Source organism: Cavia porcellus, unplaced genomic scaffold (assembly GCF_034190915.1).
Source record: "Cavia porcellus strain 051 isolate PalLab524CR breed Dunkin Hartley unplaced genomic scaffold, mCavPor4.1 scaffold_12, whole genome shotgun sequence".
NCBI lineage: Eukaryota > Metazoa > Chordata > Mammalia > Rodentia > Caviidae > Cavia > Cavia porcellus.
Genome location: NW_026947495.1, coordinates 74,996,556 through 75,015,191, shown reverse-complemented (window position 1 = coordinate 75,015,191; position 18,636 = coordinate 74,996,556). Strand labels below are relative to the sequence as shown.

The window sequence follows — 18,636 nt, the reverse complement described above, 5'->3', positions numbered from 1 at the left end:
GTCCCTATATCAATAGAGGTGGTTTACGGTTGGAAAATAGGAGAAAAAAATTGCAAAACAATGAACCATCTCAGGAACAACAATAATTACAACCTTAAAATCGTCCAAAGCATTCTCAATTGAAGGGGTGGTGATATCAAATTCAATTCCTCCATGAACATGAAAATATTGATTCTCTTTGTAGTGAAAGTTCTGGCATTTAAAATCTCGTCCATGAATAAACGGAGGCAGTTCTCGCTCTGTCTTGACCTTGTCATCTTCCAAAATGAGAACAAACTTTTATTTAAAAAATGAGCAAATATAAATAACTATATTTTGGAGATTTAAAAATTTATGTAAACAAAGTAAAAAACACATGAAATTAAGATATTTATAATATATAAAATTGCTTATGATCTAAATATATATGATATTTTGAACATACAAATTGTTTATATCAAACACCTTTTGCACTTTCTGTAGTGTTTCATTGTGTAGACATTGTAAAAGTGTAGTTAAAACACCATTCTACCTATTGATGTCTATAAATGTGGTCAAGATTTTAGTATCTTATCTTCAGTTATCAGAAAAGACTTTAAATTTTGTGTCTTAGAAGATCTTTGGTTAAAAAAACAAAAACCTGAATTAGCTTATATAAAAAGCATGCTATAAAGAAATAGGTAGATATTTTAAATATAAAAAAATAAATGGACTACATTTCTGGAAGGTAATAAAACCACACATAAAATGTATATTTAAGAATACTTTTAAAAAACCATAGTGAGGATTGTTTGTTCAATATTTTTACACATTAGTAGATGCTTTCACCAATGCCCATAATATATTTTGAGAAATATAAAAGGTACATGAAAGTACAAAGAATAATATCATACCCTAATCTGACCATATAGAATTAACTTTATCCTGCTTGCTTTCAACAGCCTATCAAAGGGAACACTACGATATAGCTGACACTGCATTTACACAGTCCCTCAAATTACACATGCACACATACACACACACACACACCCATGGGCCACTATCCTGATTCCATTTTAAAATAATTCACAGGTAACAGAGCTAATCATTGCCTCTGAATTCTCATGTTACAAAATTTTACTAAATGATTTGCAAAATTTCTGCCAAGATTCTGCTATCTGAATAGGAACCTCATTAGAAGAAGCCTGCCTGTTTGGACACCAATGAAGTGTGTAAACCATGCGCTGATCTGGGCAGCACGAAGAGTTTGCAGTGAAGTCTGTGAATTCTGTAAGAGCAAACCCCTGTTGCATATAAACAGCTTTTGATTCACACCTCTGTTCCACTTGTTTATGAAAGTGCCAATATTCCTTTGCTTAATTATTACAGTTTTAATGTTTCAATCTTTTTTAAGAAATGTAAGATCATTCAGTTTGTAAACATTAATGAAAAATATAGTTGGATTGAATGGAAGTGCATTGAGTTTACCGAGTAATTTAGATGAACACTGGGCATTGTTTATTTAAAATTTATTTTGTCTTTTGGTAGCTTTTATAATTAACATAAATATATACAAAATGCTATGTATGTAGGCCAAATATTTTTAATTACATTGGAAGCATTAAACTTGTTGCTGTTCTAAAAGATTATGATCCTGGAAAACATACTAGAAAAAAATTGACTTAGATATGCATTTATTATATTCATATACCGTTTTATATTTGTTTTTTGGTGATATCCTACCTGAAAAAGGCTGAAGCAGGCTATTTAAATATGGAACTTTCATCTTCTTTTTCAAACTTAGTAAAAATGGAACCAGAAAACATATCAGCTTCAGGTAGCCTATCCCTCTTCTGATTTCTTTTTTCTTCTCAAAGTGTTTTTGAATAAGCTTTATTTGAAGATACAATCTTTGCTGTAGTCTCTGATAGGTACAAACATCAAGGTAATCCTGAGTACATTTTATAGCATTGGTAAGCCAATAGGCTGTTTCAAATATAAAGATATTTTCACACTGCTGAACTTGTGTGGTACTGAATGTCAATTTTAGCAGGATATGTTCAGCATATTTCATAAACACAGCTTTCTCTTCAGCACTGTTGGGATCATATGTTGGATCTTCATTCAGGTCTTCATCATAGATTCCATCAAAGTCTGGGTCCTGTGTAATATCCATCAAACCTTCACAGGAAAAAAGAAAAATTTAGACCACGGAAGCTTCATGCTTGACTTCCTCCCAGATAAATACACCAGACTGAACACAGACTTTCACCTTGAAATCTTGCTAGGCTTACAGTTAAATAAAAACAATGAGATATAATAAAATAGTGTAAGAAGAAAAGCAGATAGATGATAGCCACTAAGCAGAGAGAAAATAAAACCAGCTGAATTAAAAAAAAAAAACATGAATTTCCTCTACTAATTCCTTGAAGAGCTGTGTTTTTTTTTTTTTGTTTGTTTGTTTTTTTTGTTTTTTTTTTGTCTTTTTCTTTTTTATCAGTACCGGGGATCAAACTCATGACCACATACTCGCAAGGCAGGTGCTTATGCCACTGAGCTAAATCCCCAGCCCAGCTATTTTTTGCAGAAAGAAAAATAAAACCATTGTGACACAATAATCTAAGTCTCCTTTTTAATCGAGAAAAATATGGAAGAGCAACAAGACAGTGTAATATCCCCTGGATTAGGGAATCAGTCTTTCCTTTGATATAAAGTGTATTTTGCTTTTTCAGGCCTAATAGTGTAAACTTCTTTTTGTTACTAAGGAAGCTAAACACATAAAGTAAACTGAAAACTTTCTAGTAAAATAACCATGATGAAACCCTTACCCACATGGTATTAGTGTTTACTCCACCAATACCACTGAGCAGTTCTCTTCCAGGGGAACGAGAATTTCCTCTTTCCTTAGAACCTTCTCTCAAAAGTTGAGCTGGCGTGAAAATGAGAGCTGACAGCTATCTAAGCTGTCCTGAGATATGGAGACATCGTCTTCAAGAGAATCACATTGTTTTGCCTGAAACAACACATCTGGAAATCCGGCCTGTAGCAGGTGAATCAGACTGCCTTCCTGACATCACAGATTATTCGCAAGCATTTGAATTTCATAGCAAGCCAGACACAGTTACAGTAAATAACACAGGCAGCAAACACAACACATCTGTATTTCAGGTCCTGAATTCGGAGGCTTTCGGGGGTGACCACCCAGCTGCAGCTCTTGTTCCTAGATATCCGGAGACACTGTGCCAGGAAGTACTCAAGCCTTGAGCATGACCTACAGGAAACTTACTTGCCCTCCTCATCGTGACATCCTCTAGTGTGAACGCAAGCACCTGTGACACCCCTGGTGAGGGGCTCTTCGTCAGTTAATAAACATTGAGTCCATCTGGGATGCACAAGCTAAGTTTATTCTCCAGCTTCACCCACTGGCAATGGTAGAAACCAAGTAACATGCAAAATACTCCTTCCTCATGTAATGATCTGTTCATTCAACTCCTTTAATGCAACTTAACAACTTTTTGCTCATGCTCAAATATTATGTGTCAGATACTGTATTAAGCACTAAACTTTCAGGAATAAACAACGCAGATGAGGGTCCTATTTTCATGGACTTTATAGTCAAGTATTTGTTTACCTGTTCTTGCCAGTTGGACTTATTTTTTTTCTTTTAGCAAGAAATAAAAGTTCAACTAATATTTATAAAATGAATAAATCAAGTGGGAGTCTTTTATAAATATATGTATGCATAATTGTTGATTTAGCTATTAATGACAGTGAAGGAAAAGAGGTCAGATAACAGCCCCATGAAATGAGCTCACCATATTAACTGCATTAAATATTCTAACGGTTATAATTCTTCTGTTTTGTTGAGAAGCTAAGACACAACAGATTTGTTTTTCAAAGTATTTTCTCTACTACAGACCTACACTGACAAAATATTCTTTTTCAGATAATTTTCCTCCCAATAACATGCCCAATTCAAGTGAAAGTAGTTCATTTCCACATGATTTACCATTTACCATTTATTTACCATTCAGTTACTAGCTATGCCAAGGGAAACTCTTTTGTTTTATAGAGCTTACACAGGAAAATGAGTATACATCCACAAGGAGAGTATTAATCTTTTCCTGCCTGAGTTTATGCAAAAAAACCTTTCCATCTTAGAAAATCTTATATATTAAGACAATATATAAAAATGAATATTTAAATTCTTTTATTTTTGAATATCAAAACTAAAAATAGGTGGCCAATTAATGTGCACTAAGCCAATCAATAGATTCCTCTGCACCATTTTATTGTTGAAGGATGAGCTGTCTTTTTCTTTCCCAGTTTCAGATATAATAAATTCTATCAATTTGCTCTCTCCATCAGTCCAATGAAATTCTTACACAGATTTACAAAAAATAAGATCAATTTTTTTTCAAGTCTGTGCCTAGAAATTCTGGAAATTAAGTTAGGAAGGTGTCTGAGGTATACTTGATAATGAAAGGAGCTGAGAGCAGTACATATCTGGAGTATATGTATCCTGTTTTCACTCCTTGCTCTACCTGGCCTGCTGCAAAGAACATCAGAAAAATGTTTAAAGCTTCAATAAAAAATTACATAAGCTGGAATGGATGCAGATTTAGGGGCAGCTACTGTTTACATATTCAGGCTATCGAGAAGTATAACCTTGGGGCTGGGGATTTAGCTCAGTGGCATAAGCGCCTGCCTTGCAAGCAGGTAGTTGTGAGTTCAATCCCTGGTACCGATAAAAACGAAAAAGACAAAAAAAAAAAAAAAAAAAAAAAAGAGAGAGAAGTATAACCTTGATGAGGGAGGAAATTCAAAATTAGGTGAACTAAGAACACATGATCTTGAAACTGAACGCTACCAAAATATCAAGACCTAAGTTGCTAACGCATGTTTTGGTCTTTTTCGTTTTTATCGGTACCAGGGATCGAACTCACGACTGCCTGCTTGCAAGGCAGGTGCTTATGCCGCTGAGCTAAATCCCCAACCCCCGCATGTCCATTCTTGTAACATTCATTTTTGGTTTGTTTTGAGGTTTACAAAATCTGCAATGCGCAAATTTAATCAGTAGGATAATCATTTTGTTTCCAAGTTTGGAGGGTTTTTTTTTTTGTTGTTGCCCTTCAATTCTACTCTTTTTCTTGGATGTATATGCATTTTCCTGTGTAGGTTCTATAAGACAAAAAGGATAAACTGAAAACTATTAGGTAATTTGGGATCTGATCTGTTCTGTAGAAACTGGAGATTAAATTAAAAATTTCTGATGACTTTTTTGGAGACAGTGCCGGGAGCCTGGCCTTGAACTCGCTTATGTAGCCCAAGCAGGCCTCGAACTCACAGTGATCATCCAGGCTCAGCCTCCCAAGTGCTGGGATTTCAGGTGTCCATCATCATGTCTGGCTATTTGGTGGCAGTTTTTAAAGACTAGTTTTATTGGGCTGGGGATTTAGCTCAGCGGCATAAGCACCTGCCTTGCAAGCAGGCGGTCGTGAGTTCGATCCCTGGTACCGATAAAAATGAAAAAGACAAAAAAAAAAAAAAAAAAAAAAAAAAAAAAAAAAAAAAAAAAAAAAAAGACTAGTTTTATTAGAAGTATTTCTTGAAATTTAGAGAAAACTTCTTTTTAGAAGTGATGGCTAAATTTAGAAAAATTTTTAATCAAGAAAGATGGCTATAGAAATTTAGGCACAGACAAACTACTTTTATTTTTTATTTAAAAACTTTCTTTTGGTATGGGGGATATGGGGGATTAAACTCATGACCTCACACTTTCCAGGCAGGTGCTTGTGCCACTGAGCTAAATCCCTGGCATAAATTATTTTTAAAATTAAAAGTGCCTTCTAATAAAAATAACTAAGAAGTGCAGTCTCTTACCTGCTGAACTAAACTCTGCAAAAATATCTTTATTTGTTTGAGGCTTCCCATTTGGATCAACGTCCATGATGGTACGCCACATTTCGGAGAACCTGGTTCGTTTCTCTTTGGGCATGTATATCCCATGCCACAGTGCTTTCAGCATGTAGTCAATATGGATCAGAATTTGCCCAATTCTGGTATCAAAATAAGCTGGAGGTAATTGACAGGAAGAACTCTGGTCATAATTAGCTTCTAAACTGATTGAAGGAATTTGATTGAAGCAGTAAATTCCAACAGCCAACTCCCTTATGATCTGATGGACCTCTCTGTAGTCTAAGAGGGCAGTGGGGTCCACGGGCATCAGCAGGATGGCAGTGGAGAAACCTACATTATTCATTTGGCTCATAATTCCACTTGGGAACTCCAGCTGAGAGCGACCATCTTCTTTGGTAGACAACCAGCTGGCTAACGCTGTAGTCAGTAACTCTTGTATTTCACTCCGATCATAATTTTCAAAAAAAGCAGAAGCATTTCTCTGTACTGCTAAATTTTCAAGGTAGGTTTGTTCATCTTGAGCTTGATCAATTCTAGGCAATCCTTTTTTGGGCAGTCTTAACATTTTCAATTAAATTGAGTGTGTCCTTTATGAAGTTTCTGCAACATGTAAAATAAAAAGACAAGTAATAAAAATTGAGAGGATCACAAATCTGCATTTCCCTAGAAACAAATCTATACTTTTCTTTATCTAAGGCTAGTCTTTTTCTAAGGTCAGTTGATTGTTGTAGTTAGGGATTGAACACAGAACAATTAGAATCAGGACATAGAGTTTATAATATTATTTTTATAATGGTCACCAGGAGTTAACACAAGTAAATGCAGGAAATCTATCCACAACACCAAAAACATAGACTATTTAGTCAAGGGCCTAAATCCCACAGCAATGTCTCACATGAGTCCAGATGAAAACCCAGAACTCATGAAATGCCTCTCACAAGTGTAATTGGAGGTCCAGAGCCCACAATGAGGACTCACACCAGTCTCTTTTATGGATCCGTGCCCGGAAGGCCCAAAGGTCAGCAATGGAAGCCAGGAAGTCTATGCCAGCGGGGTGAAGGAGCTGTGCTGGTGGAATGAGGGTTCTATGCTGGAGCCGAGAAGTCACGCTCAAAACAGAGACCAGGGCGATCCTGAAAGGCACCACAGCCATCCTCAGTGACACGGAGGCCCCAAGCTCCTCCACTGACAACTCAGTCGGGTACAGGCCAGGAAGCCAGCATGAGGAGCACATCCTGGTGACCAATTGGCACATGTCTTCCCCTCCAGAGTCAGGAAGCAATGCTTGATGTGAGGACCAGAGCTTCTCCAGGAGAACCAATGGCTCAAACAGCAACATGTAGGAGAACCCACAATGCCTCAACGCAACAACACATTAACACCTTAACAACCTCCTTCTCCTTCTCTATCTATTTATGCTGGCAACTTTCCTCAGGTGGAGCATCTTCGCTCAGTGCCACGCTGATGTGATCCAGCTGGCGTTAAGTTGACCACCAGCTGTTAATCCGTAACATTGACCATTACATTGTTTTTCCATTTTAAACTAGTTGAAGCATAAGCTGAAATCTGAATGAATTAAAATTGTAAGACCTGTAACATGAACCATGCTCTGCTTTTTAAAGAGCCAAGGTACAGGAAAGCACAGCTGTAAGCTGCATTATGTCAGTTGCAAACTGCACAGAGGATCCTGTTCCTGGAGTTTATCGACTAGTGACACATTCTATGTTTGCACAATGAAATAGGTTGGCATGCTCCTCAGAATGCGCCCTATTGTTAAGTAACCTATTACTGTATGTCAAAACAATGTGGTTTTTTTTTTTTTTTTGTCTTTTTTTTTCTTTCTCATTTTTATCGGTACCAGGGATCGAACTGACGACTGCCTGCTTCCAAGGCAGGTGCTTATGCCGCTGAGCTAAATCTCCAGCCCCTCAAAACAATGTTTACACATGAGAAGCATTGCTGTATATCTACGGTGTTATCACTGGAGAGGCTATTTTGGGTGCATATCTCTTCAAAATTTCACAGAAAGCAAGGAGCTGATTAAAGGGCAGACAGGAACTACCTGTTTAACTGTTTTCGTTCTTCTCCGTTTTTGCTGGTGCTGAGGTTCCAGCTGTAGGGGTGCAGAAGTGCTAAGTGAATGCTTTTCCACTGAGCCTTCTCTGCAGTTTTTGGGTAAATACTTCTACGCTCCCGGAATATAGTGCAAACTGTATTGTCATTTGTTGAGCGTCTGCTATTTGCCAGGCACCTGACTAACCGTTGTGCTTATTTTCACATAACTGAGCTCCATGATACGGTGGTCCCCAGAATTCAGCCTATATTCAAATCGCCTGGCGCATGTGAACACACAGCTTGCCGGATCCCACCCGCAGGGCCCCAGTGCGTCAGCTGCTGTGCGGACCTGAACCCAGTGCGTCAGCCTGGTGTGTCACACGCAAGCCCAAGACCCACGATCCCTCCAGCTCGTGTCCCCACTGACCCGGGACGGCCGGAAAGGGCGAAGCCTACTGTGAAATGATCCTTTTCTTGTCTCGCAGCGGGGAGCCGCGTCCCGGGGTCCGGGGACGGTCACCGGCCCGGCCTGCAGCAGCCTCTCGCTGCCCTCGGTGGGCGCGGGTCCCAGTCGTTGGTCCGGGGGCGCTGGGGTGAGGGCCCACGCGGGGGTCGAGGTGCGTGCGGGTGGAGGACCGCATATCCCCACGCAGCTGGCAGCCGCTCGGCTCGCGGACCGGTTAGCCCTTGTGCGGCCTCAGGCTCGGTCGGTGCCGCAGGGCTGCTATTCAAACAGGAAACAACCGGGCAGCCAGATCCGCAGGCTTTGAGGGCGTCGGGGGCTGGAACCCCGCTTTCATCATCCTTTCACTTGGTTAGTATTTATGGAATCCCAATTGAGCCAGGCAGTGTCAGAGGTGACGGTGTGGGAAGGGCATGAGGACCACGCGGGGACAGGAAGGCGGTCACCTGCAGCCCAAGGAGAGCGGGCCGGAAACCAGCCCTGCCTGGGTCTCGGACTTCGGCTCCAGAACCGACAGAACCGACAGAAATGTTTGTACTGTGCAATGAAAGAAGCTGTGGGGAGCCGGCACGGGGCCCTGGCGGTAATCCCAGCACTACGAGGGTGAGGCAGGAGAGTCAGGGCCAGGCAGGGGCAACTCAGCGAAACACTATCTCAAAATGAAAAATATAAAGGGCTGGGGTAAAACAAAGGTCAGTCCAAAGGTTCTGGGACCAATCCTGAGCTCGGGGTGCAGGGTGGGGGTGGGGAGCTGCTGCACTGGGAAAGTTCTTGACCTGAGGGCTTTGCTCTCGGTAAAAAGCCCAAGTCATGAACCAAGACACAGATTAGAGATCTGTGGAAATGTTTAAAAGTATGAGTCGTCTAAACAGATGCGAGCCCCAAACTGCTCAGCTTCTAAAGCTTTCACGTTTTCATCCATCAGAGACCTCTGTACACCACGTCCCTGGTGATGGCTTAACGTAGCAAAATGCGTCCTTTCTAGACATGGCCATGAAGTCTGGGGAAGCTGTTTCTCTACTCTCACACACTGCTGACACCAATCGACTCTGCCTCAGAACATCACCTGGGTGCCCTACAATCTGATCCCATCGGGTTCTGCGTCCTTGTAGTTAGTTAGATCCCAGGAGTTAAGGACTCAGCCCGACAAGACAGCCCCTATCTTAACGGGAGCGCGGGTCCTTCTGAGTTGGCGTTCCTACAACTCTGCTGGACTGGCACACAGAAATCTGAATTCTATAAATAATTTACTGGTTTTTCATGAAGGATGCAGCTCAGAAACACCTGGGTGGAAGATATGTATGGCAAAGTATTTAGGGGTAGGAAGGCAAAAAGTTTCCACGCACTCTGGGCGGGTCTCCTTCTTAGTACATCAGCAAACCAGGGGCTCATCACATCTTCTTGTAAAAGAGTTTTTTATAGATCTTCATTAAGAGTAATCTCTACTCCATTCCTTTCCCCTAGCCAGAAGTCCACAATGGGGCTAAGTTCCAGCCCTCCTAGCACTTGGTCCTTCTGGTCACTGGCCACCTCCTGAGACTATCCAGAGAATCCCATCATAAAGTGCCTCAACTCGATGGTAATCAAAAGGCATTCACTGTGAATAATAAGACACTGCTATCACTTAGGAAATTCTAAGACTTTTAGAAGCTTTGCTATAGGAAAAGCAGGAACTTAATTTTTTAAAATTTTTTTGGTGGCAGGGTCTCACTATGTAGTTAAAGCTGGCCTTGAACTCACTTATATAGCCCAGGCTGGCTTCAAATTCACAGAGATCCTCCTGCTTCAGCCTCCCAAGTGCTGGGACTATAGGTGTGCGCCCCCATGCGTGGCTCCAAGAAGCTTTGAAATCACTACAATATATAGTAACAAAGCAGCAGAGTATTTTATTTTTATGTAACTGTCACTCAGTAACTGTAACACTGTGAAGTCACATCATAATTTGGTTTCCTTTTCAAAAGAAAGGTTTTCTAAGGAAATGACTTGGAGCCTTCCACATTTGTCAGATGCCTTTTCCTTATTGTTTTCCAGTTTTGCAATTCTGGATCCAAACTGCATGGCCCGTTTGGGCAGAAGGGCGGAAGCTGTGAGCCCAAGTTCCACAGCTGCAAGACGTAAAATTAGCTTTTCACCAATTCCACGGGGTAAAGTCAAGTTTGCCTTTTCCCAGATGGGCAGGGAATTAAGAAAGGAGACAACGTTTTCATCCAGGAATGGAAATCTAAAATAAACAGATTAAAAAACCAACCTGTTAATGGCTACTTACATAATTTCACATAAGATTAGATAAATACATTAAAAGTGTTGCATATGTTGATATGACAATATGTATGTTAGAAAATATGTTAATAATAAATTAGGTCCACGATGTCAAGACATAAATTCAAATTGTTTCCCAACGTTTCTCTGAGGATGTCCTGAACACAGGGATGACCCTGGTTAGCTACAGAATCTGATCTGTACCTGGTGTTTACCTAAAGAAACTCAACTTTCTCTAAGGATAGGAAACAAATACAGAAGGGCTCCTGTGGCAACAAAACTGTTTACACTTTAAAATGCTCACATGGTGACAAATTAGTGTGACACTGCAAAACATGAGATTTTTACAGAATGACTTCCTGCCCGTTTTGCTCACCTACTTTCTCTCAAACCTCTGTGGCTTGTAAGATTTTAACCCCTTTCTTTACCTTTCCAGTTCCTCAGAATGCAATGCAGTTCAATTTAGCTCAAGTAGAAAGATAAGGAAAAGGAATTTATTCTACAGAATATTTCTGAAAGATGAAGTACAGTAAGTGTATAATAAATATTTATCAAGTAGCTTACTGTTACATGTACACCAAGATACATAATAAATTAGTTTACCACTCATATCAGCTGTTTTAAACAATTTTTATCTGAATGTAACAATATCTTCATATGGGGCCTTTAGAATGAATTGTTTTCCTTACAGGACATAAATCCCCTCCTCTCTGACCCAGCTCAATAAAGGACTACATTTCTTTCATTTTTTTCTTCCCTTGTTGGGATTTCTGTCTCTCAGTCTTCCCTTATAGATTTGGTAGTGTGGCATTAGTTATCTATCTACAAAGAAATCTTGAAAACTATGATAATATACTGATACTATAGTGTCAATATTGTATCAAGATTGGCAATATAAGAGAGACAACCATGATTCAGTGAAGAGAGAAAAAGAAGCCAAGACAGGAAACAGCGAGGTCTCAGTGAAAGAGAGGAAAATGCTTCTAGTATTGAGACTCCCGAGGCTTACTTGGACTCCTTGTTTTGGTAACTGTACCCTTGTAATAAACCACCACTTCACAAATTCTTAATCAGGGCTCTCTTCTTTATACACACAGCATCCTTCATCCTTAATGTCTAAAACAGCTTTATTCAAGTATGTGTTTGCTACCATCAGAAATATGCTGTCGGCAAAGCACAAACTTCTGAGCTGCAGTCTAAACACTGGCTGAGAAAGCCTGGGGTTTCTATAGTACTTTAACTGGGAGAACACTGAATCTTTAAAACAAAACCGTATCCTTCACACACCTTTTCTCAGTGTATCATCACATTTTTACTTTCACAGTCTTTTTCCTAGTGGTCTTATAAACAATTACACCAACCTATCATATGGAGATCTTACCAAAAAGACATTTCTGAGAGAGAGTTCTGGAAAATGGCTGCTCCCCTGGCTCCTCCTACCTATGCGCCCATGTTTAAAATCATAAAGCCACATTGCTGTGCTACGAGGTATTCATGCGAACACACTCCAAAGAAAAAGGAGCTTAAAGAAGTCCTTTAACAGCCTACTGTTCTTACTAACACAACTCAGAAAACATTCAACTGATGAGAATTACCTTGCTTCCTTTCCATGATCACCAATAACTCTGTCATCACGACCAAGGTTTCGAGAAGAAATCCGACCCAGTTCCATTGCTATTTCCTCACTCAGTGCCTCCAGTCCGAGCATCTGAAAGCGGACACGGTGACGAGAATACCCAGCAAGCTGCTCATCTGCGCCAATGCCTGTGAGAATGACCTAAGGAAGTTTAAAGAATTCCATGTAAAAGCACGACCTGCTAGAAAAAAGGGAAAAGCTTAAAACTTAACCCCTAATCATAATGGAGAAAAACCGTAAGATCAGAAAATAGTAAATGATGACCTTTTAAATAAAGCATATAGAATACATTTGTAATTTAAATGCAAATAAAATACACTATATTCTTGGAACTTAATCGCTAGCAGCCCTTGGGTCAAAATTATACACCCGAAGTTTTTCTGAGCAGAAATACCTTACCATACCTTTGCACTGCTCTGATATGATTTTGCTCCATCCGGAGTTGCTAAGCAACCAATCCCGCGAGAGGCAAACCAGACTGCACAGCCAATGCTGTCGTCTAACACCGTGTCCAAGGGCTGAACTAAGTGACGGATGTGAGTGCTCCTTAATTTTTGCAATTCTTCCAAAGAAACATTGATTTCAACAAAATTCCAAACTCGAGACGGGTTAATAGCTTGCAGTTCCTTTAGTCCAGCTCTTCCTGTGATTCGATCTGGGACAGCATCTGCACGACTATCCCCATGGACAGCACAGGCATTCTCAGGGAATTCTTCAGAGGGCATTTCGCAGCCATCTTTCTGTTCTCGCCTGCTGTTAAGGCGAGCTGGCAGGGTCTTGTCTTTCATCAGGAAAGCTACATTAAGAAGATCAATTGGTTCATCTAAAGGGATGTGGCGATCGGCGAGGGCTGTAATCACCATGGAGTCAATGCCTCCGGAGAACAGGATGGCAACATTTGCTTTCTTATTGCAAGCTTTCAAAACTTCATCTGGTGGCAGGTTTTTGTCCCTCAGTAAATACAAGACACGTCTCTCAACTGCAATACTCAGGACATTGATGAACTGGTGAACTATTCTTTTCATGTGTCCATCTGTAAGAAAGACTTCAAGTGTCTCTCTTGTAGGTGGAACGTTGGATATTTTCCTGCAGTGAGTTTCCAAAGGAGCTTGGGGCAACGTCATATTTAAAGGAACAACAGGTTTTGCAAGATACAGTTTGAACTCATTCATTACAATTGATACAAATGTTGGTAAGCCTGCTGAAACCTGAGTCAGAACATCAACACGTTCTTCAGCAACATTCTCCTCAGAAATATGTGTCCAAGGATAAAAATTTAAAATCACACATCTGGAACTGGCTGCAGATTCTAGATCGATTCTGAAAATTCCAGCTGCTGGCACTTCCTGCCACTGCTTTGTCTCTCCCAGTGTCTGGGTGCCAACTGAAGAGATGCACAAACTCTTGCCCAAATTACCAAACTGCCAAAGCAGGCTACGGCGACCGAAAAAGTCCCTACCAAACCATAAGTGATGACTGGATGCTTGGTAATATATAAAAGACCAAGGGCCCTGTACTTCTGAGAACAGTGTCAAAATATCAGCTTCACTTTTACAAGAGGAAAGATACTTAAACATAATTTGAGTATCATTCTGTTCAGTTTCGATCTTTACTCCACCAAAGATTTCTCCATTCCATAGAAACACATCACCTCTTTCATCCTCCACAGGCTGGGTGGTCAAAGCACCTCTCAAGTGAAGGACATGACCAGAAAATAAACACTGGTAGCTGACAGCAGATTTGAACAACTGTTTACCACTGTCAGGTCCTCGCCGTTTCAGATTGTGCAGTAAGTCTTCTTTTAAACCTTCCCTGGAACACTCAACAGAAAAGCTTACAGAACAGCAAATGCCACACATCGTTCTATGAAATCAGGGTGACTATTTCTTGACTTTGGTCTTCTCTAAGTTTTCTATTTCTTGGTATTCTTTTTTCAGTTCATCTAAGACATCTGTGGGAGAGAGAAAGAAAAAATATTAAGCAAAATATCAAGGCTTGGACTTTTATCTTGTTCCTGCCCACTAGGTGCTTATTCTGGCCTGGGTGCTTGGCTTGGCAATTTATACCCTCAAGGGCTTGGGTTTGGAGTATTTACTCAGTGCCACAAAGGTACAATTTTTTTTTTTTTTGTCTTTTTATCAGTACCAGGGATTGACCTCAACGACTGCCTGCTTGCAAGGCAGGCGCTTATGCTGCTGAGCTACATCCCCAGCCCACAAAGGTACAATTTAGCGCAATGCCTTTTATACTAATAGCTGTCAAGTGCACACTAGTAACTGCTGCTTTTAACACATCTTACAGGTTTTTTTCCAATAGACTCATCTTTGGAAGGCCAATGTCAACCACTATTAATCTTTGCATATACATTTAAACATTGAGAGATAGGCAGCTTAATGGAGATACTACGAATTTCCACAAAAGCAAAAAAACCTAAAAACCAAAAAAAACCACAATGATTTTCTGTGCCTTTTCATACCAAATACTAAAACAGAAACCCCAGAAACTTACTTTTGCTTTCAGAAAGCATTTCTGTTCGGTCTGCAAGAAAGAATATGTTGCTGTTCTGTTGCTGCCTGTATACTTTCTGCAAAATATAATTTATGCTAATATCAAGATATGATCTAAAAGTAGCAGATGCCAAAATTCTTGAACTTCAGAAATATGTGTTCAGGACAATACAAATACAGATACATAAGCTAGGGGTAGTGGTGCACTCCTGTGATCCCAGCACGCAGGAGGCTGAAGTAGGAGGATCATCTAAAATTCGAGACCACCCTGGGCTAAAAAGTGAGCCCATGGCTAGCCTGAACCATATAGCAAGACCTTATCTCAAAAAAGACAAACAAACAACAAATACAGATATATAAGAAGACAAATAAAGGTCACCTATTATCCTATCACTCAGAAATTGCTACTAGTTACACTGAGTTATAACTTTTCCCCCCTCTACATAACTATTTTCTTTTTAACAAAAAATGATCCTACCAAATTGACAAGTTTTTAATTTACTTTATATCTGAACAACATATTGAGAATACTTTTTTTTTAATCAGTACGTCCTTTTTATTTTTTTGTTTTTGTATTTTTGGGACAGGGCTTCCTTATGCAGTTCAGGCTGGCCTTGAGCTCACTTTGTAGCCCAGGTTGGTCTAGAACTTGTAATGATCCTCCTGCCTCTGCTCCCCGCCAGTGCTGGGAGTACTGGCATGCGCCACCACGCCCAGCTTATCAGTACATTCTTTTACCACATTGCTGAATGGGTAAATGGACTTAACACAGTACTATTTCCTTGGTCAGTTCTCATACATCAAGACATTAAAGTGTGACGGACTCTTCACTATTGTAAACCATTGTTGTGATGAAATCTCTGCCACTGAATTTTTTTGCACACTCACCATTGTGTCTCACATTTCAGTTACTATAAATAGAACTTCTGGCTCAAAGTGCTACACAGTTTTAAGGCTCTCATACATTTTGCCAATTGGTCCTTGGAGAAAGTCTGCATTAATTTGCCTTAACGACTTGTAGTATTCCATAAGTGACAATATCTAAATGTCTAACTTGTCAGTTATCAAATAATCTTTAAAATGCTTTAAAGTGCTCAAAGTAACTTTTTCTTGTCTTTTTGAGTCTCAGTATGCAGTTCAGGCTGACCTCGAGCTCACTCTGTAGCCCAAACTGGTCTTAAACTCACAAGGGTCCTCCTGCCTCAGCCTCCTAAGTGCTGGGATTATAGGTGTGTGACATCATGCCCGACTTTCTTCTAGAACTTTAATATGTGGCTTTTCACAGTATAACTACACATGAGGCAGCAGTCTGTGTTTTTGTGAATAAAGTGATGGAGATGTAATTATAAAATCATGTTAAGCATTTAGAATATTTATCTAACACTTTGTGGGGGTAACAGATTTTTTCTTTATTGATAATTATCCACACTTAATTTAAAGAAGCTTCTTCTCTTTTCAATTATTTAAAAAAATCAAATTCAAGTACAAAGTTATATCACTAATGATTATGGTTACAAGATATCAAAGTCCAATTAATATCACTTGTTCTTTCAAAGATAAAATAAATAATATATGGTAAGGAAAAGACATTTCCAAATATGGTCTACTTATATATGCATTACCAATAAAGAAAAGAAAGAGACAAAGAAAGAAAAAGACAAAAAGGAAGGAAGACAGGCAGGCAAGCAGGCAAATTTGGGCACTTCATGTTCGCAATTTTAAAAGATGCCAAAATCTTATAAATTTCAGTGTAAACATAATTCTTCTAGCTTTAATATGTAGGTAATATAAATAACAAATCTCACACGTACTATTTAGAATTCCATTAATAACTTACCCTATTCTTCTTCAGGTTAGAAAGTTCATCCACAACAATTTTCTGTTCTTTAATCTACTGAAAAAAAGGCCTTAAATCAGAGGTTTTCAAAGCATACTCATCAAGGGCCCTTTGTTTTAAAATTAGAGAGGGGATAAAGGACTATCATATGCTGATTATCAACCAACAGCCTGTGAATAGATTCTTTTCAATAGCAGCCTGTGTGCAGGGTACAGGCAGGGGAAAGCTGGAGGAAAGACTAGTTAGGCAACCACTGAGTCCAGACGGAGGGTTCTGTGTTCCTAACCATCATTCAGGCCTAGGGCCATAGTTTCTAAGCACGGTTTATACCTTTTATCAAAAGTAATAGTCACCAAAATGCAATACCAATCTTTGAATTTTTAAAAGTTATGAACTTTTTTTTTCCAGGGTTGGTGCACTAAATAATACAGCTAGATACTTGGATCAAGCAAATAGTATTAAACGCCTTGCCTGGGGCAGTATAATCTACCGCTGCCTTTGGGTCACTCCTCTTTGTATATTAAAGCCTGAGCACAGTGCTGTGGAATGGGGATTCTTTTTTACTAGTCGGACCAACCGCAAAATAGTGAAAACTGTCTTTTTAACTGCTCAATAACTATCGTATTTTGTGAACACGACTGATTACACAGCATCACCAGCAGCTCTAAAACGTTTTTACAATTTTGTGCTATCCCGCCCCTCAGGGATCTGCCACCGATTAGTGTTAAGTGGCTTGCTAACGAAGTAGTCAGAGTGGGCACAGGCTTTTGAAAACTCACCCCCACTTCTGAGACTGCACGATTTTGTCTCCACAGTTGACAGAAGTACACCAATTGGCCAGATAAGGTACAATTCTAAGGTCCAGTTATATTTCTTTTCTGGTACCGGGACTGGAAGCCAGGCAGGCACTGTGCCTCTGTCTGAGCTGTAACCTCTGTCCCTAAAGGTCCAGTTTTATTAGTGCGTGTTTGCAGTAATAATCACACGCCTCGAGTGGAGCTGTGCATATACACCAAGCATCGATCTTTATTTCTTTCTCCATCCCTTTTCTGGCTCTCCCTCTTTTTCGTCTCCTTCCTTTTGCAAAAGCTCCTATTATCTACTTTTTATTTTGCTCTTTATAATTCGGGCTTCTCAGGTAAGAGAAGCCATGCGATATTTAAGCCCGTGTGTCTGATTGGTTTCACTTGGCACAGTGGTCTCAACGATGGCCAGGCAGCACCCGGCAAGGACACGTGCGCCTAAAAGGAGCGGGAACCCGTGCGCCCGGACCCACTGCGCACTGCTCGGCCGGGGAGAAGAGACCGAGGCGCTGTCAAGCGCTGTGGCTAAAAAACAAAAAGAGCAGCGCAGCGGGCGGCAGCGAGGCCGGGCCACGCCACGTCTGGGGTCCACAGACGCCTGCCTGGTCGAGTCCCACAGCTTCCTGGTTGCGTCCACACACACCTTGCCGCTGAGCTCCTCTTTGTGTGCGGCTGAGCTGTCCGCGGAGCCCGGCGCGGCGCCGTCCTCCGAGCGCGCCCCACGGATGGGCATCTCCAAACCGCGCCGGAGAACACTGGGAAAGCAGAGGCCACCAGTCCCACACACCGCCCAGCCCGAGCGCTCCCTTAGGCTCCACCCCTTCCCAGGAGTCCTAGCAGCGACAATAGGCGCTCAGTGAGTCTGCGCGCTGCGCATGTGGGCGGGGAGTAGTTCTGCGCGTGCGCACTGCTGCGCAAAGCGCAAAAACGAGGTGTGCCCAGTCTGAGAGGTTCCCGCATCGCCTCCTGGCGGATCGGAGGTAGAAACGCTTTTGTGAACTCTACCCCCTTCTAAGCGTACTAGAGTTCGAGGTTCGATTCGCCCCCCAGTGGCAAGTACGAAGAAGGGCTGCACGCTAGAAATAACCACTGCATGCTTCTATTTAGGTAAAAATACAAAGCCGAGGCTCACATCTCACACATACAGTGTTGCAACAGAACTGTACCGACTTGGAAAAGTTTTTGCGACTCTTTTGGTT

General features: G+C 40.7%; 3 protein-coding genes and 1 long non-coding RNA gene across 6 annotated transcripts in view; 1 reads left to right on the top strand and 3 right to left on the bottom strand.

Annotated features, from left to right (window-relative positions):
* The window catches only part of Ankar (ankyrin and armadillo repeat containing), a 46,878-nt gene extending 38,951 nt beyond the window's left edge, over nt 1-7,927 (bottom strand). The window contains exons 1-4 of one of the 3 annotated variants that reach the window (XM_063259429.1): nt 6,816-7,927; nt 5,842-6,477; nt 1,702-2,139; nt 94-257 (exon numbers count right to left, since the gene is read on the bottom strand). In XM_063259429.1, the coding sequence (XP_063115499.1) occupies nt 94-257; nt 1,702-2,139; nt 5,842-6,442 (1,203 nt within the window). In that variant the 5' untranslated portion in view covers nt 6,443-6,477; nt 6,816-7,927. The remainder of the gene's footprint in view (nt 1-93; nt 258-1,701; nt 2,140-5,841; nt 6,478-6,815) is intronic. The other 2 variants (XM_063259431.1, XM_063259430.1) reach the window with 2 other exon arrangements.
* Nucleotides 7,928-8,589: 662 nt separating this feature from the next.
* LOC134478332 (uncharacterized) lies at nt 8,590-10,642 on the top strand. Its single transcript, XR_010050927.1, has 2 exons — nt 8,590-8,746; nt 9,860-10,642. It is a non-coding gene; the product is annotated as an uncharacterized LOC134478332 (long non-coding RNA).
* Asnsd1 (asparagine synthetase domain containing 1) lies at nt 10,257-14,149 on the bottom strand. Its single transcript, XM_023561109.2, has 3 exons — nt 12,695-14,149; nt 12,250-12,431; nt 10,257-10,616 (listed from the first exon to the last, which is right to left on the bottom strand). The coding sequence occupies exons 1-3, from the start codon at nt 14,147-14,149 to the stop codon at nt 10,331-10,333; spliced, it is 1,923 nt and encodes a 640-aa protein (XP_023416877.2). The 3' UTR covers nt 10,257-10,330.
* On the bottom strand, nt 14,057-18,281 carry Asdurf (ASNSD1 upstream open reading frame). Its single transcript, XM_023561111.2, has 4 exons — nt 18,081-18,281; nt 16,635-16,688; nt 14,799-14,874; nt 14,057-14,241 (listed from the first exon to the last, which is right to left on the bottom strand). The coding sequence occupies exons 1-4, from the start codon at nt 18,168-18,170 to the stop codon at nt 14,171-14,173; spliced, it is 291 nt and encodes a 96-aa protein (XP_023416879.1). The 5' UTR covers nt 18,171-18,281; the 3' UTR covers nt 14,057-14,170.
* Nucleotides 18,282-18,636: the final 355 nt, after the last annotated feature.